The sequence below is a fragment of the Gossypium hirsutum genome, chromosome A05, assembly GCF_007990345.1.
Source record: "Gossypium hirsutum isolate 1008001.06 chromosome A05, Gossypium_hirsutum_v2.1, whole genome shotgun sequence".
Taxonomy (NCBI): domain Eukaryota; kingdom Viridiplantae; phylum Streptophyta; class Magnoliopsida; order Malvales; family Malvaceae; genus Gossypium; species Gossypium hirsutum.
The window spans coordinates 16,054,005-16,078,658 of NC_053428.1; the positions used below are offsets into that span (position 1 = coordinate 16,054,005).

General features: G+C 35.0%; 5 protein-coding genes and 1 non-coding gene across 10 annotated transcripts; 3 read left to right on the forward strand and 3 right to left on the reverse strand.

Moving 5' to 3' along the window:
- Nucleotides 1-300: 300 nt before the first annotated feature.
- Nucleotides 301-2,187, forward strand: LOC107913971 (50S ribosomal protein L21, mitochondrial). Its single transcript, XM_016842664.2, has 5 exons — nt 301-839; nt 922-1,002; nt 1,260-1,361; nt 1,525-1,599; nt 1,704-2,187. The coding sequence occupies exons 1-5, from the start codon at nt 438-440 to the stop codon at nt 1,821-1,823; spliced, it is 780 nt and encodes a 259-aa protein (XP_016698153.1). The 5' UTR covers nt 301-437; the 3' UTR covers nt 1,824-2,187.
- On the reverse strand, nt 2,173-8,804 carry LOC107913970 (callose synthase 11). Its single transcript, XM_016842660.2, is given in 7 exon segments — nt 2,173-2,567; nt 2,739-2,823; nt 2,911-2,951; nt 3,031-3,963; nt 3,966-3,986; nt 3,989-4,726; nt 4,916-8,804. Coding segments are annotated over 4 exon segments (5,331 nt in total). The 5' UTR covers nt 8,562-8,804; the 3' UTR covers nt 2,173-2,567; nt 2,739-2,823; nt 2,911-2,951; nt 3,031-3,037.
- LOC121230186 (small nucleolar RNA J33) lies at nt 5,493-5,575 on the reverse strand. The gene has a single exon (XR_005928133.1). It is a non-coding gene; the product is annotated as a small nucleolar RNA J33 (small nucleolar RNA).
- Nucleotides 8,805-9,685: 881 nt separating the features above from the next.
- Nucleotides 9,686-10,779, reverse strand: LOC107915910 (CASP-like protein 1C1). The gene is made up of 2 exons (XM_016845099.2): nt 10,366-10,779; nt 9,686-10,254 (listed from the first exon to the last, which is right to left on the reverse strand). Exons 1-2 carry the CDS (start codon nt 10,521-10,523, stop codon nt 9,924-9,926), a joined length of 489 nt encoding a protein of 162 aa, XP_016700588.1. The 5' UTR covers nt 10,524-10,779; the 3' UTR covers nt 9,686-9,923.
- An 845-nt stretch (nt 10,780-11,624) lies between these two features.
- Nucleotides 11,625-13,139, forward strand: LOC107913973 (protein LOL2). Its single transcript, XM_016842666.2, has 4 exons — nt 11,625-12,020; nt 12,122-12,238; nt 12,515-12,624; nt 12,773-13,139. The coding sequence occupies exons 2-4, from the start codon at nt 12,124-12,126 to the stop codon at nt 12,839-12,841; spliced, it is 294 nt and encodes a 97-aa protein (XP_016698155.1). The 5' UTR covers nt 11,625-12,020; nt 12,122-12,123; the 3' UTR covers nt 12,842-13,139.
- A 4,132-nt stretch (nt 13,140-17,271) lies between these two features.
- On the forward strand, nt 17,272-19,901 carry LOC107913974 (E3 ubiquitin-protein ligase RMA1H1). 5 transcript variants are annotated; one of them, XM_016842667.2, is made up of 2 exons: nt 17,272-17,619; nt 18,918-19,901. In XM_016842667.2, the coding sequence occupies exon 2, from the start codon at nt 18,949-18,951 to the stop codon at nt 19,663-19,665; it is 717 nt and encodes a 238-aa protein (XP_016698156.1). In that variant the 5' UTR covers nt 17,272-17,619; nt 18,918-18,948; the 3' UTR covers nt 19,666-19,901. The 5 variants fall into 5 exon arrangements, with proteins under 5 accessions (XP_016698156.1, XP_040969560.1, XP_016698157.1 ...); XM_041113626.1 differs by having other exon boundaries at nt 17,340-17,454; XM_016842668.2 differs by lacking the exon at nt 17,272-17,619 and adding an exon at nt 17,641-18,821.
- The last annotated feature ends 4,753 nt before the right edge of the window (nt 19,902-24,654 follow it).

Sequence of the window (24,654 nt, forward strand, 5' to 3'; positions counted from 1 at the left end):
ATTTATTTAATTAAACCATACAGATAAGAAACTTGATAAATTTGACAACCATTTAAGTTTTAAAAATTTTACATAAAATGTATTTAATCTTCAAAATTTTAATTTATAATTTTATACAAATAAATATAAAATGTTTAATCTAAATATATTTAATTGAAAATTTTTAACCCAAATATATTACAACCCTAAATAACCCTAAAATGATATAAAAGTTTTAAAGCTTAATTAACACTTCATCCAGTTCACAAGTAAAAAAATAATCCTAATTTATATGCGATAATATTAAATACATAGCAGATTCAAAATTACAGTGTTGCTTCAAAAAAAAAAAAAGAGGTGATAGTTTCACCCAGCTAAAGTGTCAAACCCTAGCCTGAGCTCTTAAACCTGAAAAAAAAAAAGAAAAGAAAAGAAAAGGGATCCAGCGTCAAGTTTTCATGGCTCATCGACGGTGCCTTCTATCACTGGCCCGCCACGCCACGGCTATCATTTCTCAGAAAAAGATGCCGCCTCTGTCCGCCGTCGAAGTCCTAACCCGAAAACCGAATCCGGCAATAACCATCCCCAATTCGGAGCTCTCATGGTTTAGCCTCTGGTCCCATTCTCGTCACTTCTCATCCAGCAAAAGCGAAGATAGCGAGACCGAAGTGGAAGTGGAAATGGAGGAGGCCAGCGATGTGGAAGCAGAGCACGACAACGCGGCATCGGATTTAGGTAGGGATTACTCGCCTGTGGAGAAGGAGGCGGAGGCTGCTGCTATTGGGTACAAAGTGCTGGGCCCTCTCCAGCGTTCCGACCGGGTATTCAAAGATTATGAGCCAGTTTTCGCAGTGGTTCAGGTATGTAATTGATTGGGTTTTTGTTTTAATTGTCGAAAACATCGGAGATTATTTATTAATTTCTGTTTTTCTTTTTTCAAAGATTGGATCGCACCAGTTTAAGGTGAGCAACGGAGATTCAATTTTCACGGAGAGATTGAAATTCTGCGAAGTCAATGACAAGGTAAGTTTAGTTCTTCATTCTGCTTATCGAAGAAGATTTGTATTGGATAAATCTTTTTGAACGTTTAATATGAATTTTTTGCATACAAATGAGAGTTTGGGTAAGAAGTTTATCTTGTTCATTAAATTTGATCTTCATGTGTTTCAATTAACTGTCGGTAGCTTTCATCATGTCTTAACCTCGTGTGTTAGAATTTCAACTAGTAAACGGTTCCCTGAATTATGCTCTTCTATGGGTGTCTAATGTCTCTATTGCAGTTGATTTTGAACAAGGTCCTCTTGCTGGGATCACCTACCCAAACTATTATCGGTAGGCCTATACTTCCGGATGCAGCTGTTCATGCTGTTGTCGAGGAGCATGTAAGCTTTGCTTTGATCTTCGTCTCTCTACACCTTACTGTTTTTTCCCGTAGCTTCAGTTGGTTTTTGGTCTCCAGATCATTTGCTTCTCTAAAACATTGCATTAGCATTCATTCATTGGACACGTATATTTTCTTATTGCATTGTATTCTTCTTCTGTCAGGCATTAGATGCTAAGGTGATTATTTTTAAGAAAAAGAGAAGGAAGAATTACCGTCGAACCAAAGGACATCGTCAGGTATGCCTGCCAAGGGCCATTTCTTGCCATTCACTGTAGTTTTGTTCGTTGAACCCGACTGCATTTGAATTTGATATTTCTTGATTGTTGTTGTTATGTGTCAGGAACTGACTAAGTTGAGAATAACCGATATACAAGGAATTGAAAAACAAGAAATCAAAACCGATGGGAAGCCACTAAAGGCAGCTGTTAAGAATCCAGAGAAGATTGCTGCTGCTGTTTGAGATGGATTTTCTTCCATGGCTTGGTTTTGCAAATAATGGCTGCTCACGTTTTCAATCTCACGATTACACGATCTTTATACCAGTGGAGATTGTCAACGCACATTGTTCCTGCGAAGCAAAAAATTTACCATCCACCTTTGTGGCATTAAAGTGTATGCCCCTGCTAATTTTAGCTTTTGTATTGAAGCAGCCCTGTTCACTAACTAAATTGATGCAATTTTTTGCTGCAATTATAGCTAATTATTCTCTCTGTGCAATTAACTCTGTATTTTAATTTTTAACTGTTCTGGGAACACGTGTAGCTTGGAACTGGAACATTGAATTTGTAGGTTAAATGGGAAAAACGTTATAGAAACTTTATGAACTTATTCAAACTATACATAAATAACTTGCAAGATTTGAAGCTAACTTTATTACCACCAACAACAAAAAAAAAAAAAATCTTAAACTAACGTAATTCTTTTGCCTAGATTAGAAATGAATCGAGGTCAACAGGAAAGGGAAGATTAGGATATGGAATCATAGTCCTCGGCTGCAATGGTATCAAAGCAAAGCACGAGTGACACAGGATGTGTGTTATTTTATAGTCCAAAATTTCTTTACATTTGATTCCTTGAAAGCTTCAAGCTCTACCCTTTTTTCTCAACAAAGTCCATATCTCATTTCCGGTCAGCAATATTGCTTTTTTATCTCAGGGCAGAGCCAAGGCCCCAAGACAGCACAGAGTTCTTCATTTAAACATGTCTGCATAACAAATGAACGAATGGAGATATATAATCAGATAACAAGGGAAAGAAATCAAGATGAAAACCAGCCTCCATCTTAATCTAAAGAAAAAATGAATCATTTTGTCAGATCCCAATTTGTCAAGATTCCAACAATGTGTTTTAGATACGCCAAAATACGAAAGCTTACGAGGTTACTCCAAGATCATCCACTGCTAATCACTAACTGATGCCAGGACAAGATTTCAAGCAAGTGGAGAATGTGCGGGTCATAGCTGCAAAAACATATTTGTCAAACACAACACGCACAATTTTGCTCGCATAAAAAAACTTCGGCAAATTCAACTTGAGTTGAAACATACATTTACACAAAACAAAACGTGCCATCCAGAGCAAACGCCAACTATACATGCATAGACAGAACAAATATTACTGGACAATAAAAGCAAATGTTTAAACTGAACTATGGATAAAAATGTTACCTTAACATCATGCTGTGGACTTTTTGCCGGAAATAATGCGAGAAATCTGCAAACCTCTGCTGAATGCCTCATTGAATAAGATTCTTGTCTGCATGGCTTGGAATCCAGGCAACCACGATACCAATGCCACAGGAGCTATGACAATCAATCCAAACAACAGATCATAAAGCCGTGCCAAGGAAACTACAGTATCCCACACCACAGTGGATTGCAGAAAAGGTCTAAGAACTTGGGCAATTGATATCAGACCCCATCCCGTAGGAATGAATGCCAAAAGACTTGTAACGAGATCAGTAAACTTAAACGGAGTGAACTCTAGCAATATGACAATCACAAGCACCGTAAGTACAATGACTACAAGCTGAACAACTCGATAGTAGATGTGCTTTTTGGCAGCAAATTTGTCTTGAGCATATGCTATAACCACATAGATCCCAACAGCCACAATCATGAATGTCCAAGATACCAGGTAAACAGCTACACTGGTGCTCTTGCCAGCAATGCCCAACTGATACACAATACCGTACTGGAAGAAGAAGAAGCGAAGGTCTAAAATTATCTCTAGAAGCTTTCCCCACAGACCGGTTGTTCTTAAATGGTCTTGTTCCTCGTACCACCATATTTCCCAGCTCTTATTGGCTTCTGAAGCTGCACCACCACTAGACCATATCCAATTTATAAAATCGTCAAAATCATAGACTGTCTTCAGCCAATCGAAGCCAGACGGGTTGAATACAAAAGGGGACATTATCCATGACACAACAAGGAACCAACTTGAAATGGTCAATGCTATATAAACAAATGAATCCTTAGCGAGTGGGCTATAAGAAGCATACACTGCTAGAATAACACCAAGCTCAATTGCCTTGACAAAATGACTTCGAGCATAAAGTCTATAATTTTGTGCAAAGCGCTTATGCTCAACCACAAACCACGTCCAGTGGCTCGGTATTTGGCCCCCCATGAAGGATGGTCCGACCAAAGAAATGGGTTCGAGTTCCCATAGAGAAAGTGAAAAAAAGTGATGCCAGCTGCAACTGCATTTTCAAGAAGTCCCAAATTGCTGGAAGAAACCCATGTTCAAGAGAGTTCTCGACAACCATTGGAAGGGCAGTGAACAGACCAAGCTGTATTACGAACTGCTGATTCAAGATTGTTCCAACAGCCTCACTGCTGATACTTTGATTCTTGGCTCCACCTTCAACACCACTAAGGGCGAGATAAAGGCGACCCCATAAAAATGTATAAACAGTCAGTACAACCACCATTGTGTTAAAGTAGTGCCCAACAGTTGAGAAGAAAAAAGAAAACATCCGAAAGAAGTCCAACCTATGACCCAACCGGTAGACATCTCTACTTAATACCTGCTCACCATTGCCACTTGCAACCTTGGCCTCAAACATAGATATCTGATTCAATCCCACATCCCTTCCTTTACCCACCTGTATATATTCATGGTGAGTTACATTACCACCTCTCAAAGTGCAGTTGAAGCCTGCAAATATGTCCTCACTGATATTAATCACCCTAGAAGCTTTACTAATTCCACCCCTAGTCAAGAACCAGAATCGATCAAACACATCTGGGTGACCGTAGTGCATTCTCACCTTCAACGGGTTAGCTAGAACACGCTGACCAAGGGTCACAAAACTTGTTTCTTGAGCAGACATAAACCGTGCAAGTGATGAAACTGAACCTATTAATAAAATGAATTAGATCAATAAGTATGGTATAGAATGCATACAACAAATAGAAATTAAAAATATATGTAACATTATAATATACAAAATGTTTATAATATATATAAGAAATAGATATAATATATAAATAAATTGAACACAACTTGTTTTCTAAGACATAAACCAAGCAAGTGACCAAATCGAACCTGTGAAGACATTCTCACGAACTCCAAGAATAGTTGGCTTCCTAATACCATAATTGGTCTTGAACTCCTCCAACAAATTCCGCATCTTCAGTGCTTCCTCGAAATAATTGTCTTGATTCATGTCAATGGTCTGAATTGCATCACCTCGAGTGAAAATTATGGCATGATTCTGGTTCTCCGGTTTTCCCTCCCCAAGTTTCAAGGGTCCTGGCAACCTAATGCGATAAATCTCTACCTCCCTCTGCAGCTGTTGATCATACTTCACTAGAACAGAGTAATACTCAACCTCATTTCTCCCTAACTCAACCTCATCTACATATGCAACTCGAAGAGCTTCATTGTGTTTCATCAAAAACAGAATTTCCTCAGCATGGCTCTCTCCCTTAGCCTTTTGTCGTCCATACAATTGGCAGGTGACTACATAGGTGAATTTCATTAAAGCAAATCCATACTCATGTCCCTTGAACAACAAACTTACACCACTAACCGCTCGGTTAAATTTCTTTGCAGCCGGCAGCTTAATAGCATCACGATTTCTGTTGTTTAAAGAATGATGTGTAGCAATTTCTTGTGTTCCCATTCGTATGTCCATCTCAGATGCTGAATCAAGAAACGAAAGAATTTTAAGAGCCCTGTAGTAATACATCATTCCCCTAACTGTACGAGATAATGTCTGTCCTCTATATGATGCCCAAAGGCGAAGATCCCTCAGCTTTTCTCTCCAAATATCATCTTCATCATCATCCATCCCTTCCCTACGCATCCGCTCTATAAAATTTCTCCACTCATCCTCATATATCTTTTGAAGATAAAACAACGTAGAAATTCCATCTTCATTTTCGTCTTGAAGCATCCCTTTCTTATACAAAACATCTTCATCATAGTACGGAGTCAAAACACTGAAAGCCATCATTTTCTCGACGTTAGGGGCATGAGGCATGTTCATGAACAATGAGTTGCTAAAGAAAGCAATGCGCCTCCTAGCCTCCAGATTCAGGGGAACATTATGCATTGAATCCTTCGAAGTAAGAATTGTTTGCAAACGCCTCAGCTGCTTATAGAAATCCGCATCCTCAGCATCAGGAATGTTGATAGCGTTCTCAAAAAGCAGACCTTCATCAGCTGCCACATTTTTGGGTGCCAAACCTTCCTCCATCAACTCATAAGTGGGCTTCTGCATCTTAGGGAATTCTCGAACACAAAGTTCATACAGTGCCTGTAATAGATTTACCGTCTGACTTAGATCATTTTTCTGTTTCACTAGAAGATCAATAAGTGATACTAGCTTGCCATGAATTTTTTGTAGCACAGCCATCTTGTATGATGCAGTTAACTGCCCGTTCTGCACGGAGAAGTCTATCTTCTTGAACAATATTAAGACTATGTTATACTCTTCTGTACCATATCTAATGAGGGTAAGAACCACATGCTTGATGCTGTCATAAGCTTCAATAACAGCACACCGCCCATACTCATTCTTGCATATCTTCACCCAAAGCCAAAAGTCAGGTGCATCTGCCAGCTCTTTTGCCTGACTGAGAGCAAGAAGAAACTCATTGCAGAGGAGAAAACAAGGCCATCGAATTACCCTAATATTCCAACAATTAGGTGGCAGTTCCATGAGCTCAACTTCTCCATCACTAATGAGATCTTCCTCCCTCAAAGTAATAATTATTTCATTCCATATCAAAGCAAACCTTGTTGCTTCCACTTGGCTTGATTCAATCTTCTTGAACGGCTGACCAAGTCCATATCTAAGCTTCAGTCGATGAATTGCATCACGGAATTTCTTCACCAGTGTTGCTTTGGGACTCAGCAGCTGATCCTCAGGCATAAGATTAAACTGCATTGCACTTGCAAAGAACTGAAACCTAAGCCTAAGCTGCTCCATATTCCTGATTTCACCCAAATGAGAAAACAACCCATTCGTCGCACCCACAAAGGACGAAAAAACCAAATACCAGATTTGCAAATCTACAAAATAGATGAGAACAACAGGCGTCCACAGCAACATAACAGCAACTCTATTACTATTACCAAAAAACTGATGCCAGTTATAACTTATATTAGGAAGATTCAAAAGCACCTTTGTAGGACCAACCAGGGGCTTTATTTGAAGAAAATAACTGAATGAGAACTTCCAAAGCAATACCACAATCCAAAACAAAGTGTACCTGATATTATCAACTAAACCTTCCCTCAGACCACGTCCAACGAAAGTCCGAGTATGAAACCACCATGTCAACCAAGAGACCACCATCCAATCCAACCCTTCAATCCAATTCCTAACCCAAGGAATCACAAAAAACAATATAGACAACATCTCCGGAATAAGATACACAAAGACAGCCTCGAGAAAAGTAACAATCCTTCGGTTTGCTTCCGAAGACCAGCCCCTATCAGCATTCTTCTGACTCCAAATCCTCTGATAGAAAACTGCAAACACAACAATCCAAGTCAAAGCAGCCATACTCTTCAATACCATCCGTATTCCCAGCCACACCCTCTCCTTTGATACCAAACTGTACTGAGTCCCAGCATCAAGCACTGACTGCCAAAACCGAAGACCGGCCCATGTTATAAAAACCGTCAACAAGTCCACCTGAACATCCCTTTCCTTCAAAGCATCCCAGGGGAACTTCTTCCCCGTCCAAGCAACAATAATGGAAGCCTGTAAAAATAGAATTAATAGAATCCACAGTCGATCAAAGCTCCTAAACACATTCCAAAATGATCGTTGCTCGACAAACCCAGTTTTCCCAACTCTTTCAGTCTTTGGTGCCGTATCAAAGAAATTACACCCATAATTAATCGGCCATTTCAAGGTCTTAAAACACCTTCTACTCCAGAAATACTCGTTAATATCATCGTAATTTCTCCAAGCCGAATGCGGCGCAGTTCCGTCCCTGCTGTTCTCTACTTCCGTTTTAATCGTTCGGTAAAATGGCATAATGATGGATTTCAAGAAAGCACAGTCACCTGAAATCGAAGGCACGAAGGGCCTCCCGGTAAAGTCATCGATGTGTTGATCCAGAAACTTGGTTAATTCCATCGCCATGTGGTGGTAAATGTAAGAGAGGAGCTCCGGACAGAAGCGGAGATTGGCGGCTTCTCCCCAGATTAAGAGGTACAGTGAAACGTAGAGGAGCTCCCGGGTTGGGTTGTAACTGTTTCCCCGGCGCGAGGGGAGGTGGACGTGGGGTTTGACGCGGAGGAAAGAGCACCATGAAGTGTAGTTGTGAAGTAACTTCTTGCGAAAACTTTGGAGGACGCCGCGGTCGACTTCGTCGGGGTTCGCAGGAGGCGGTTGTAGGCGCATTTGGGAGTTGGCTAAGTGGAGGACGAGGTTTTCTCTTTGGTTCCGAACGTTGTCGTTTTGAAAACCGAAGGAGACGCCTAACCAGTCCATCAGGTCCATGTTTGGCGCCAACGTTACGAACGGTGGTTTCGGAAGGTTTAAAACCGGACGTAACAGGGCCGACGCGACGGCGCGTACTTCCGGGTATCGAAGCGACGGGTGGTCTGCTATAAGGTCGTGGACAGGGATTATGTTGTAAACCTGTTGCATAGGCGGCGGCGGCGGCTGCGAGCGTGGGTTTGCACCACGGCCGCGCGTGGGAACAGGGCGTTGCCTTAAAGTAGTCATAATTTACTTCTCGTTTTCCTTAATCCACTTCAAAACATCCCTTTCTCCATTCTTGCTGTTCATGCAAACGCAGAAAGACTGAAGCTTTACTCTTCTTTTTTCCTGAGAGGAGCCAGACAGAGAGAATCTCTTAAGTGAAAAAGCGATTAAAAAAAAAAAGGAACCATGCGACTTTGAGAGAAATGAAGTGGCTGATCAAAAGGGCGAAAGGGATCTTTATTTTTAGGTACCTAAAGTAAGTTTTTATGTTTTTTCAGATCATTCTCAATTTGAATATTTCATCTCAGATAATTCTGAATTTGACTATTTTTTATTTTATTTGAAATAAAAATCTTACCAAATAAATAAAACCGACGGTGAAATTTTAAATATCTTATCGATAGATAATACACGAAAGCAAGGGATGATTCCTTTGTAGAAAACGTAGATCCAGATGCAGAAGCCGTGAGTGAGAAGCACGGCGGTAGATCCACTCATCTTTGATTGAAATCATTTGCCACCACAACACAAATTCACCCTCTTCATTTTTTATTTAGTTTGAAAGTGGGACCTTAGGGTTTGGCAATGTTGTAACGGAACGTAACTTACTGGAACTAGAAACCAGAGGGGCAACCGTTGAGATGATTTATTTTATGGAATTCCACCACCAAATCAAAAGACATCCTTGCTTTGATTTTAGTGGGTCTTTAATTAATGTATTATTCAGAAACTAGGGAAAAGTGAATCTCTGCTGTGGCAACTTGGTTTTTGTCATTTTCTAACCCCAAAAGAAATTAAAGATTTTGTTACATAATTTGGCATATGCTTTTGTCTTCAAAAATCTAGTAATTTTCATTTCTCAGCCTTAGAAGGGGATGAAATGGGTATCATGTGACATAATTCTTCTTAACAAAACAATGTCATTTTGTAGCAAGTAATTTGTTCTTTTTTCTTCAAACACTTATCTGCCCTATATGTGGGCCTGACTTGGCATAGAAAATAGAAAATGACAAAAAGTAAAAGGACTACTTTAATAATACCACCAATAATTCATTCACTCATATATCAAAATGCTATATCAAATTACTTTAATAATAAAATAGTAAACCATACACATAAATTTAAATACAAATACCACTTAAATATATGAGTCATCAAATATAATATATATAAAAAATATACATCTTATACTCCAATAAATACTGAGAGACGAGATAGCTCAATTTTAGAAGTGGGCTGGGATCCAATACGTTCGTTTTACAAAAGCTAGATGAGACTACCAAACAGTTGATAAAAGAAAAAATGCTACAAGTACGTAAGAGAAGGCTGCCAGCTTAAATTCCAATCCTTACCACCATCAGCATGCATCTTTCTGGTTTAAGGTTACACTGGGAAAAGGGGAGTGAGGAAAACGTGAAGAGAATAGAGATTGAGCACCAAGTAAACTATCGCTGCAACAAAACCAGCTATAAGGGCGCCGGTGACATGGTCGCAGAATTTTGGAACTTGGTTGCAAACGGGCAGCCAACCTGCATGAGTGTCCCCTTTCTTGCCTATCTGAGCTACTGCCAAAGCAGCTGAGATGCTCGAAGTTAGTGTCAACGCTATGACCACATCTAGAATCACAATCAGGCGATCAAACGACCTTCTCGAAGACAGGAAGAGAACTATAAGGCCGTATCCGGTTGCAATTGCCTCCGCTGTCACATAAAACCTATGCCCAATTTTCACGGCCAAAAAAATATAATAATTAGGAAACTAAATATATCATGATTGTTCCATCTAGAGAAAAAATTAAAAAAGAAAAAAAGTAAAAGATTCTTACTTAAATGTTGGTGAGTTGCTGTATTTTGCTGAGAATTTTATGTTCATAACCTCGGCAGACTCATGGCTCGTAACCATGACTACGGTTGCAGAAAGAGTAGCACCAAAAGCTAGAAGCCTTAGGAGAATGGTGATGATGATTCTCTTGGTTTTGGCCATCACGACACTTTTCTTCAATTACTCAAATGATAATGGGAGGGAAATGGGTTTTCTTTCTAAAAATGATTAAATGAAGACCATTGAATTGGACCCGACCTGATAAGTTAGGATGAAACAATATATAGATGCAGGTTCCAGATTTGTAGTAGTAGCTCGTTTCCTCCTCAACATGTGTTTTGAAGATGAAAAAAAGAATAATGATTTGGTGACCTGCCAAAGCAAGTGATTTTAACATTTCGTGATGTATGTGACAAGGATGAAATCAACGAGAGAAGGCTCTCAACTCAAAACTATTGGTTTATATTGTAGTTTGTATAATGAAAAGAAAAAAAAGCTTCAAAGTAGAACGGTTGATATAGCTGAATCCGTTCAACTACCTTGGTGGAAGATGTTCGGCAGTTGCCAATATATTGTGTCCAAGTGGGCTTTTGGCCTTCAAGTCTTCTGCTAGCGCTGGCCTAATTTATTTATGTTTCGCTGGCCAATATTCTATCTAGGGTAGCTACGGCATGGGCCGAGCCGATGCTGGTAGGTGCTGATGGCTGCTGTTATGTCATTGTCCACCACAAAAGTTCACAAGAAACTAGTCTTTTACCCACGGGATTGACTGTGTTTTTTTAATAAATATATAACTAAAAAGTATGGTGAAAGAAAATTAGGTCAAAAATAAAATTGGTATTTTTATAATTTTCACAATTTCTTTTTATTCTTATAACTTTTATGTATCTTTTTATAAATTTTATTAAAAAATATTAAATTAAATTAGAAGTTACCATGTGATGTTATCTAATTGCCTGTCAATATTTTTTTAACCATCATTGTAATCAATGATAAAAATTACTAACGGAGGAATTTAATTGATTCTTTTTATTAAAGGTAAGAGTTTAATTAATTTTTTTATATTTTCTTAACAAGTTTTTTATATATCAGTAAGAAAATAAAAACAAAACTTTATTTGAATGACATTTAAAATTTTAGTACTGAATTGGTATGGGGATGGGTTCAAATATTAAAACATATTTTTTATTTAATACTCTTAAAAAATATAATTATTTTAAATAAAAAATATATATTTTTGTAATTTTTCTGATTTTTTAACCCTAATGTTTTTGTTCATTTATTTTAATAGTATTTCTTTTGTCATCATCTTCCCCCTACCACCGCCCCTCTTCTCTCCCTTGTCTCTGCAAATCAGTTTTTTTTTCTTCTCATCTCAGTTCTCGCCCACCGCCGTCTCCGCTGATTTTTTCTGGATCTGACCCGTATTCCGTGTCGGATCGTGTTGACACAGGTACTGCACCCCAAATTGCCGAGTCAGGGTAACGAAGCTTACCATCGCCCCTCTTCTCTCTCTCGTATCTACAAATCAGGTTTCTTCATTCTCTTCTCATCTCAGTTCTAGCCCACCGCCTCCGCTGGTTTTTGCCGGATCTGACCCGTATCGCGTGTCGGATCGTGTCGACACAAGTACTGCATCCCAAATTGCTCCGAGCCCGGGTAACGAAGCCTATACTTTTGCCTATAATTATGTTTCTCGTAGTGTTGTCTTGATTCATTGGCTTTCTTACTTTGTTTGCTTTTTGATATTTTGGATGCAGAGATGGCTCAAATGGCTCAAATGGTTTGTGGCTCTTGTCGTCAATTGCTTTCATATCCTGAAGGAACTCGGCAAGCTAAATGTTCATGTTGTGAAACAGTCAACTTTGTACTGGAAGGTTTCTTTCTCCTTCTCTGACGTTTAATATCAAACATATAATTGCTCTCTCCTCAAAGCTGTAGTAAAGCTATACATATAATTGTATGAAAACGACATACATTTTTATTCTTCCAGTTGTCGATGTAACCACGAATCATAGTTATTAAAAGCTTGGTTCTCACTTTGACAAAGAGCAAGCAGTCTTGTTTTTAGTCGGTTTTTTGCTTTTGTGATTGATTGGTAGAAATATAATGTTTTTTCAGAACATTTGATTAGTCTACCCTTACACTTTCAGCTCATCAGGTTGGACTGGTTAGGTGTGACAGTTGTGCATTGTTGCTGATGTACCCCTATGGGTCTTCGTCAGTCAAATGTTCATCTTGCCTTTCTGTGACAGAAATTGGGGTAAATGTGATTTCTTCTTTTACTTGCAGTTTTATATTGATTTGCTTGGATCAACATGTTTTGCTCAGATCAGATTGTTTGGTTAATGCCATCTTTGTTATGAGAAGTTGAGAGCAGTAGATTCATTATATGAATGATTCATGTGTAGGAACACAATAGGCGCCCTCCATGGTCTGTTCAACAGGGGCAACCAACCCCTCCCAACTCTGTGCATTAAACTGCTCCAATGCCTTTCTAATCCATTGATCCTTGACTATCTTTGGCATCTTGATGTTTAGATGCATTAACGATGTACAGGAATTAGTGCCGGTATTGTCCTAATGGAGCTTGTAATCTTTTGTTATTCATAAATGGAAGTTGGAGTTCTTGCCATGAAGGTTGAACTTGAATCTCGTTGTGTGTAGTTTTACTAGTGCAATTCATCACCTTATCATATTATTAGATTGGTAATATTTTTGTGTAATTTTTTATGTATGCATTGAAACTCATAATAATTAGAGAAATCATTTTTGACAGTTTTGAGTCAATGGTTGATGCTTGTCAGTGTAGATGATAAAATTTAGGCCACGAATTGAAGCAAGAAATTGTTGAGCTCCAAATATGTTAATAGCAGAGTATCAAACTCCTGAATGTGTCTCTACAATGTCTAAGAGATATATATTTATGATTTAGTCATAGACCTGTTAATTTTGAACATCACGTAAAAGAATAATTAAAACACGAATACTGTAGTCATTCATCAAACACTACCTTTCAGGGCCTGCAGACGGAGTTTCTGATAAAGCTTTTGCCTTTTGGAACTTCGCAGTCTCATCTTTCAAAGCAGTTCTGACACTGCAAAGTGCAAAAATAATTGGCAACTTTAGCTTTTAAAGCATGTATTTAGTCCAAATAAAGAATTTAATGTCTTCGACCTGTTTCAATGTTTTACCCTGGAAGGAGACCCTTACCCACTAATTTCTATTTCAATATGAAGCCTGAGGACCTTTTCCAACACGATATTTTGATGTATTCCTATCAAAGTAATAGTTTCGAGTGTTTTATAGGTGTAAGACCGGTTATGAAAGTTTGTCCTTTGTGATATGACAATTCGATAGCGTAAGGGTGATTATCATCTTGTAAAACCTTATTCAGTTCTTGATTATCGACGTAAGAATATTTTAATCTAAACCAGTCTTCTTCGAAAAACATGAAGGACTTCAGTCATCAGTTAAGGGATGAAGAACAATGTTAGTGGACGTAAAACCAAGAATCAGGCTAATGACAACAGCGGAGTCTAATCCTACAACTAAATGGGTGATATTCTTATGAGGAGCATGTAAAAAGACCACTGCTTAAAGTCTACATTTCAGGAAGCCATATTTGTTGTATGGCCAAGAGTTTTATGAGAACCAACAATCCAGTTCCCTTCACGATGGCGAAGTAAAGCACCAGAACCAGCGGGTCCTGAGTTAGCGAGAGTACCGAGTACCATGGCAGTTGAGCTTGAGCCAGCCAAGTTCGGGTGGCAATAAATGAGACGGTTGCTAATGTTTCGAAGCATAAAACTCAGGTGCAGCAGAGAGGTGGGTAGGTAGGTTAAAAACCAGAGCATTCCTAGGCAATTACAAGATAATATATTTCTAGCTTTGATAAGAGAAAGACAAGTCTTACTCCATAAAATCGCAACAATCACCACCACTAGAACCAAAAAGATAGAATGAATTGATCTTGTTTTTCAATTCTCGAACGCTGCCTTTTTGGATGACAGATGGAGCTCAGAATCAAAAGGATGCATGTAAATCACACCACAATTAAAAGGACATCACTGGGGACACCTTCCACCTTATTTCATACATGATCATGTGTGGCCTGACAATCAATCAATATATTTTCTTATCCTCTTTAGTCGTATGATTAGACCTAATTGTGAGCATGTGACCTCAAATTCATATCAGAGACACCACCATTTTAGTCTTCGATCTCTCATTTGGTTTGAACCGCACGTATTCACATTCTCCATTTTCTTATACTTCAGTCAACACTCTAGAACTCTGCCAAACTAAAATGAAGACCAAGTTAAAATTAAATACTACTTGTTTCTTCATTGAACTTTGAGAGTCCTTAACCGCAATTTAAGTTGTTGGACTGTTTGATCAATAAACCTGACGGTTTTCTATTAAATCATTTCAGTTAATTGATTTTGTATGTTCCCTAAAAAAATGGACTGTGTTAGTTGGTTATTTATTATATAATTTTATAAGCATACCTACGTACTTAATAACTCACTTTTATTATATATATATGTATAACTTTTTAGCATTTTAAATATATTTATATTATTATAATAACTTATACAATATATATAGACAACACTCAACCTCAACCTAATTTATTTAGTTAAACTGATTTAAAGAAAAAAAAGTTGAAATTTAACTAGATCAACTAAAATTAAATTGTATCAATAAAAAGTATGAGATTTGTTGTTAGAATGAATCAACAAGAGAAAGACTTTGTGGAGGTGAGAGACTGTTCATTTTTGAAACATCGCGATCAGATTGAGGAAAAAAAATTCATAGAAATTTTGGTAGAGACTAGAGATAAAGATTGGTTATGAGAGAAACAAAGTTATTTTTATGCATTGTTCAAGTGATGAAACACAAGAAATGCAACGTGTGAAGTCGCGTTTCATAAAAATAATTAATGATGCGACTTTGTAAATAAATGATGTTTCGCACTGCGCTCAATAATGTCATATTCATGAAGGACATATAGAGATGTTGCGGAAATGATATAACAATTATCATTTTTTTGTATCTGGTGCTACAAAATAGTCGCCCCCTGCTCCTGTTTCTATTTCTATAGTTTATAGGACCACACAATGTACAACCCGACAATGACTTTTACGTCTTAAGTCGTAACAACGATAACATGAAATGGAAGAGTTGCTAGTTTTTCGTTTTTTGGACGCTATCACATCCTCAAATGTCTACATATTACTTCGAATTGAAGGGTTATTAGTATTTTTGGTCGAATAAGGATTCCTATTTACTTGTTGCTTTATTGACACTGTTACCAAAGACCCAGTCTTCTTATGCTCTTTTACTTGCACAACAGTGATGTCAACGCAGAGTGTGGGAGACTCAAATAAACTCTAATTGGTAAAATAATATATTATAGAATAATCGTTACGATTATTAAAACATTCTCAAGTCTACATCTTCCTATAATATTAACAATATTTACACCAACTAAATTAAAATTTAACCGTATTAATTATGAAACATGTATTGTTTTATTACCAGAAAAAAGAAAGAAGAAAAACGTACACAAACAGAAAACTAGTTCAATGATCAAATTAAGGTTAATAAAATATTTTAATCAATAAAAAGAAAAGGGAAAGGAACTGAGAAAAGGAAAATGGGGCATAGTTCTAAACTTTGAGAAACAGACAAATCGGCACATGATTCGATTAGGTTTAGCTTTTGGACATGGCCCCCACCTTAGCACCTTATGCTGTCTTCTAGATGGGATAAAGTTTCGCCTGTTTTTAGTGCATATACAAAATTAAGATCTGGATCGTTCATGTATCTAAGCATCATCCCGTTTTGCTTGATCAACAATGATCAATACCTAGACTTAGCTTATCATGCTTTTAGTTGAAAACAGGTGATTAACTCCGGAATTTGGATATACTATATTTTTTCTAACCTTTTTTTCGGTTTTATTTTTAAGGTCCAGTGCAGCTCCTTTCTTCTAGAACTGCCACTGCTTCTGACTTCTGAGCAATATGATTGAAGTTTAAAAAAATACTTCTTTTTAAATATAATTCTAAATATATTATTATTTACATACTTTAACTTTATTTTATTATCTTTAATTGAGTTGATATTACAAGTATTTTTTAAAATTATATAATTATATATAAATAATGAGGTGTGGTATGTTAATTATTTTCCTCATTTTTCAATCATATAATTAAGAAGTTTAATTCTCGTTTATAAGAATAAAATACATTTTATTACTAACCTTTTTATCTCTTTAAATAACATTAGTATCGAGGGATTAGTTATTGCTTCCAACGATGGATACTTTGATTATGACAAAAAAATGAATTTGTATATAGATTTAACTTCTCGTTTATATGATTTTTGAGTACTTAAGTTTGAGACATACCATACACAATTATATGCGTAGGTCTCTTAGTCCCATCATGTATGAGAATTTTAATCACAGATAGTAAACTCTAATTTATATTGTATAATTTTTTAATTCATTTGTGTAACAATAATTTAATTCTATTTTATGATTATTTTAACAGTCTGTTTATAATAATTTAGTAATAATTTGTATTTATATCATTCCCGGTAATTAGCAGCGGTTTTATTGTGGCATAATTTTAAATTATATAAAAAAAATAAGATTGTTATAGACACTCCAAAAGAGGTGGATTGTTATCCTAAATAATTTTTGAGATATTTATGATGAATTATTAAAATAAAAATGTAAGTTAAAATTAGAGAGCATTGAAAATTGATGAAGTTTGTCTATGATAAGTTGCGCATCTAGAACAACAGTGAAAGAGTTTGTAAAAGGTAATCCACGTACCGAACTCTCATAGGATGGCTTCACTTCTTGAGCCCAGACAGGCGTACCAGATTTTGTCTTTTCTCATATCATCGGTGCGTAAGGACTTATACGAGACCAAACTGAAGGTTTTCTTTTTTCTCTTTTTTTTTTTTAGAAAATAAAAAAGGAAAAGTAGAAACGTTTAAAAAATTGTGGGATTCCTCTATAAAAGCGGCCTCATCGATAGACGCGCTCTCCCACTCCATTATCAGATCCCCTTAGGTCTTTCTCCTTCATCATCGTCTATTTCTCTTCTTCTTTTTCTTTGTGTGTTCTTCTTCTTTTTGGGGGGTAAAACAGCCATTGAATTGAAGCTCAGTGGACTCTTTTTATCCATACCCTTCTTATAAACTTAGGAATTTGTTGGATTTTCGGCTCTTTCTTTAGGTACGTCATTGTTTTCTTTGGGGTTGTTTAGCCTGTGTTTTGTTCTTTATTTTATTTACACGCTGTGGTTAATCTTAAGATCTTAGTATTCGCATCGTTTAATTGATTGTATAAAGCTTTGGGTTTTTCATCTTTGGAGATTTAGAATTGAAATGTAGGGAAAAAGTTAGCTCTTGCTTTTTTTTAAGAAAGTTTCTTTTAAATTTGATCGGTAAACAAGTTAGAAATACGAAAGAATCGATGGAATTTTTTTTTTTGTTTTCGGTCGAAGATAGTGATTTGGGCTTTCATTTTTCTATTGGAGACATTTGAAGTAGACCAATTTATTCACACAACCCTATTTTATGATTTGCGCCTTTGATTATCATAATTCTGCACAAATAGGAGATTAGAAACCCAATGTTAATAGCTTTCAAGACTTCCCATTTAATTTGGGTTCAAAGGAAATTTGTTCTTCCAATTTGGTTACTTTACAGTTTGTCTATGGACTTGCTTCTAGAGTTAAAGAAAAAAAATATCTTCTTTGGGCAGCCATCCGCCATCGACGACGGAGGGGTCTGTCGGCGGTGCCTGCTTGGAAGCTTTGAGTTGAAAAAAGTTCATAATTTTAATTTGTTTTCCAAAGTTTCTATGGTTTTCCTCGAACTTTAACCTACCAAAGTTAGAATAGAGTAGGACGATGATGTGCTGTTAAAAATAGTAACTTTTTTTGTCACCGTTACCAATGAGCTTTGGGGACAAAAGGGTAATTAACTTTGCGGATTAGGTTTAACTGGGGTGTTATTGCAATTAATTTGATACGGAAACCCCATGTCAGTCAACTAGTTTTTGCCTTATTGAAGTCGGGTCGGCGGAAAGATGCCGCTAACTAATGCCAAATTTAGGGAACAGTTACTTACTGTTTCCCTAAAAAATATTTCTTTATTAATATCATCATATGGTAAATCGATAGACATAAAAGAAACCCCGTGTGTAGTGCATCAATAATATACAAGCTGTGGGTGCTGTCATTAATCCATTTGGTAGAGGGGTGCAAAAACTTTTGGCCCTTTTGGTTAGAAAATGAGAATCAAAACTTTGCAGTGGGACTTCATCTATTTTGTCCTTATTTTGGTCGTTCATCTGTCTTCTGTGTATAAAGTTGCTTGTTAATCTCTTATAGCAGTGCGCCATAATTCTTTATGGTCATGGTTCTGTTTTGAGTTTGTTTCCTTCTTTCTCAGTGGTCTATTTGCTAGATTTGTTGCTCATTTAATTGATATCTGATTGCTGATCCAGTTTCAATTTTGTCATGACAGAGATCAATAGTGTTGCAGTCAGAGCAGATCCATGGCCTTTGAGCAATATTATGCTCACGAATGGAAGACGATCCCCAGTGATTCAACATCCGAGAACTTCAATGGTAGCTTCGACTGCAATATCTGTTTGGACTTTGCGCATGAACCGATCGTCACTCTCTGCGGGCACCTCTACTGCTGGCCCTGCATCTATAAGTGGCTGCACGTCCAGAGTGCCTCACTTGCCCCAGATGAGCACCCACAGTGCCCAGTTTGCAAAGCTGATATATCCCACACCACCATGGTTCCCCTTTACGGTCGAGGCCAATCCGAATCTGAGCTCCAAGGCAAGCAGACACTTTATAGAGGCATGGTGATTCCCCCTAGACCTCCAGCTTGTGGCAACAAAGCTCTTTTATCAACTGCATCCCCCAACAGTCAGCAACTTCCTTATCGAAATCCTTACCAAAACGAAAGCTACAATCGTCATGCTCACAACGAAGAGGGTTCATCCGTACCGCCATTGCTTAACCTGGGAGGCACCGCGGTGACCGGATTCCATCATCCGGTAGTGGGGATGTTTGGGGAAATGGTATATGCAAGGGTATTTGGGAATTCAGAAAGCTTATACACTTACCCAAACTCGTATCACCTGACGGGAAGTAGTAGCCCCAGGTTGAGAAGGCATGAGATGCAGGCTGACAGGTCACTAAATAGAATCTCCATTTTCCTATTTTGTTGTTTCCTTTTGTGCCTTATCGTATTTTGAGTTTTTCTTTGTATTCTTGTAAAAAAAAAACATAACCAGGATGTAATACCTGTGCTATATAGCCTTGTAGGTAGGTGAGAATGAGACATCATATATACATATAATATTAGATTTTATCTGAAATTGATCTGCCATCTTCGTCCAGTCTGTATTCATAACCTCCATAAACCATGCTTGGAAGACATTTATAGTGTAACTGTACTGCAATAGAGAACGAGATCCAAAAGTTACTACTATTTCCTCCAACTGGATTTATGTTTTACATTATTTTTATATTTTTTCTAAGTATGTTGTATTAAAAAATATATTTGTTAAAAGCAGCCATATATAGGGTTGTTGGAAATTAAAATATTCGGTCTCACTCAGGAAATAAAAGTGCAGAGGTAAAAAATTTAAAACTAAAATTTTAAGATTAAGCTCGCAATCTAAAATTACCTAAGACCTAAGAAATGAGCTGTAACAATATTAGGGGTGGTCGTGTATTCTTTAAACTAAATTTCTCATTATATAAATAAAGTAGATTGTGAAGCTTTTAAACCCCCTATCATTGCAAGATTACTGTCCTTAAGAACTATGATTAAACTAAATTCCCACTACTGCTTTCTTATTTCTTTAACCGACGGCAACAATAATTTAAAACAATAAACATTACTTTTACTCTAATTTTGATTCATAATCACTTTTGCTTTCAATTTGATGATTTTGATTTGGAATGTTAAACACTCGTTAGAAGTCGTTATAATAATATAAATAATAATTTTTATTATAATGTAAATTAACAATTGATATTATAGGTATAGATTAAATCTCAAGTTTTTATATAATTTTGTGACAAAAATAAAAATTTAACCATCATTTTATAATGTCAAAAAAGAAAGATGTAAAGTAATTACTAAATTTCTTAAGTATTCAAATAATATAAATATTTTAATTAAAAATTTAATGATATTGATTATGTAGACTAATTAGCATACCTAATTTTTTTGTTTTACTCATTCGTTTCAATTTTTTAAATGTTACTTTTTTCTTCCATACCTCAATTTTTGAGATTTTAATTTTTTTTTATTCTCTTTATCTTCTCTTCTCTCTTCTTCCTTCTTTTTCTTTTCTCTTCTCAGAGGCGATTTATCTTCATCTGCAGTTCTCTTTCTTTCTCACTCACAAGTTTCAACTCAAGTTTTACTGGTACATCATTTTTAGATCGAAAACAGACGAAACAAGCCGAAATATGCTAGTGCAGCTTCATCATAGGCATAACCCGCGTCTTTTGTCGTTTCAAATGTTCCCAACCAAATTCTAGTTTTCTTGCACAAACAAAACGCTTCAATTAGTACCCACATAGAACAAAAAACCTATACCGGAAAAGGTGTAACATTCACGGTTCACGAAACTCAAGTTAACTTACAAAAGAGGATGGCGAATTTCAGAACCCGAGAACCCCCAATTGTAGAAATTCAAGTTAACTATTAATTATCCCGCGAGAAAGTAAGTGTCAGTGGGAATTTCTAAGTTACAGATAGAAGAGAAAGAAAAGAAAATGTAATTTAGAATAATTATGGAGAGGTTAGCATTTAAAGAAAGTGTTATCCGTGGTGCCTCACCAATTTATTAGTCGACGAAAGTGATTAACTTAAACAGAAATAATTAAATTGATAAAAAATTTCTAGATGATTAAAATAAAAATGATCTGTTGTATTCAATTGCAAGAAATACATGTGGATAACTATAACATGAATGAACCATTATAAATTATGATTAAATTGATAATCATAATTTATTCAAAGTTATATCAAAATAAATTTATATGAAATTCACGTATTGTGGGGCGCATAAGCCATGATAAATATTATCTAAGAACTCACACATATTTACACAAAGTAAGACTCAAACTTGAAATTTTAAAGTTTCTATTCGAGTCCCTGATAAAGCGAATCATGCAAATACACATGGTTATTCTCAATAAAATCTCAACATTCACTCTTTCTATAATTTGGACATGTGACCTATAACATTTAGAACACTTATGGGTAACTACAACACCACTTCGATTTGCAATGATAATTATATTTTATTTTGGTCATTTTTATAACTTTTTGTTTCTTATTTTATAATTTATTATCTAAATATATGCTAAATATTTAATTATTTAATTATACTATTACGTTAATATAAGTTTTTTATTTTTATATTTTAATCAACTTTTTTCACTCTAACCTTTTTAGTGAGGGTAATTAATTATTTTTTTTTGATGAATTCATGGTAAGGTTAATATATGACTTAATTAAATATTTAATTTTTGTTGATAACAAATATATTTTTAATACAAAGAAATTAAATATACTTAATTCTATAGTACTTTAATATAAATTAAAACTTCACTATTATAATTAAAAATGGAGAATGAATAAAATAAATAAAATTCCACTTTTAAGACGTAAACAAATATTCTGGAAACCAGAAATGGTCAGTGCATCTCACACTTGAAGAGATAAATATATTTTCTATTGATATATAAACAACAGAATGAAATAAGCAGAGTTGGAAAGATGGGTCTTTGACTTTTCTCCATTATTGGTGAAGAATTTTTTGCCTGTAAATTTAATTATCAAAATAAATATAAATAGAAAATATATTTTAATTAAAATAATATTTTATATAAAATTAAATGTTTTAAATTTAATCGTTGATTTAGTTTTGATGTAAAAATTAAAAATATATTTTAAATAAGAGCAATGGACCACCTCCATTTAAGGTTACTTTAACCATGGCAATGGATTCTTTTTCCTATTGCTTGACAATACCCAACCTTATCAACAAAACTAGTGACCTTTTTCAAACAAACAAAAAATAAAAAGATATTTTATTGTTTCAGATGTAATCTGAGTTTAAGTTATTATTGTTAGGATTTTATTCTTCTTTTATAATTTTTTATTATTATTTTTTAAAAATTAATAATTTTTTTGTTTTATATGAGAGTTAATTGAAATCCCTAAAATTGTTACTTTCATGATGAAAATTTGATAAATTGACGTTATGTTTGACATAAAGGTTTTGATTTCATCCTTAAAGAATGTGAAAGGAAACGCTGATAGAATCAAAAGCATAAGTAGTAGTACTTCTAAAATAAAATCTAAATCAACTTTCTTTCTCTCTTTTTTTTTTTTTGCTTATTCTCCAATCAAAGTCTAGCTTTAGAAAAAAAAAGCATAATTAGGTGCCACAACACTAATTAACATTTTTTAATCAAACTTTAATGGAGATTGCCTTTACTTAAGTTGAGTAAAGGTGGGACAAAAGTAATCAGTAATTTAAAATATACTTTTATTGAAAATTTTGTAATTGTTCGCATATCATGTTTATATTTTTCTTTTGCATCATGTTGTATTTTAATTTTTTTTTAAAATATTATCTTTTAATGTGACGTCTTTGTAACACAAATTTAATTAAATTATTGAGAGTGACAGTTATAAATATTTGAAAAAAATTAATCTTTATAATCCGATATAAAAGATATACATCTTATTTTTATGAAAAAATAAATGTAATTTTCACAAAAAGAAAGTTAGAGGTACCAAGGAGAAAAGCCTTTTTCCCAAAGTGATTGCCGCTTACTGTCGCACATTCGCACTTTTCCTTTAATAGATGCCGATCCATTCATGATTTCCCATTTCAAGTTAAGGTAGTCAATGCATTATGATGTATTTTCACGTGCCATTTTGATTTTATTTATATTTTACATCTATTTTAAAATTTTTATTGAATTAATATTAGATATAAAATATTTAGTTATGAAATTATTAAATTTTTTTTAGTATAAGTTTATGAAGATATTTTTTATATAATAAATCGATAAAAATTTAGAATATCATACATGAAAAATAATTAATTTTATCATTATAACTGAAACATGAAATTTATTTTTATACAAAATTTTAATAAATATGTCTATTACATAATTTTTTTAACTTAATATTATGATATGTCAAAAATTTAGTAATACATATTATATTCATGCAAAGAATCTTCCCTTACATATATAAATATATTGATTGCAAATATAAGTTTTAAAATTTTTAATTAAACAATTATATTTTATTCTTGGATGTAATTAGTTTCAAATATTGAAATATTACATCAATTTGATATAGACCAATAATTAGCATCAATTTAAGACGGAAATAATAGATAAGCATGTTTGGGATTCAAAAAAGAAAAAAGAAGAATGAGTTATTGAAAGGGGATAGATCCAAAGATAAGAAGGCAAACTCAAGTGGTGAGTTGGCTGTCAGCTGACAACACCTTTTCTGGATTTCAATGGCTCCCAATTTTGTTTACCAAGTTTTACATTTCATAAATAATAATAGTAACGTGGCACATTTTTTAATACATACATAGAAACAAGATATTAAAGTTTTTAAATTCTATTTGTAAATTTTTTTTTAAAAAAAGTTGATTTTGTCTAAAAATATCTTTCTTTCTTTTTTGTAATATAAAATTTCCTCTCTTTGTAGTACAGGCCATTCACGTTTAAAAAAGAAGAAGAGAAAAGTGAAGTTAATGTATGGTGTGTTTGGTGATAGAAATGTGGGAGTGACAAGAAAAGTCAAAGACTCCTCTCCTTTTGTGTTGACAGGGGAGAAAAAAGATAGAAGCAAATATGAAAATTTGGATAGATTTGTACATTTTTTTAAGGCTAAAATATCTATCAATTTCTTTTTCATATAATAAATTCCAAAGAATATGGGATTTTTAGGAATGGATAATTGAACTTGGGTGCTTTGAGTTGGGCAATTAGCCTTTAAGGGTGCATACAAGTACGAAGGTCAAATAAATGGTAATCTAAAAAATGCTTGGCAATTGAAATCCAAATGTTATTTTTCGTCTTTAATCTCTCGATTTTTATCTAATTACTAACTGAATGAAAAATTTTACGATTCCACAAATTCTAAGAGCGTGCAATCAATAGCATTAAAACTCATCTTAGGAAAA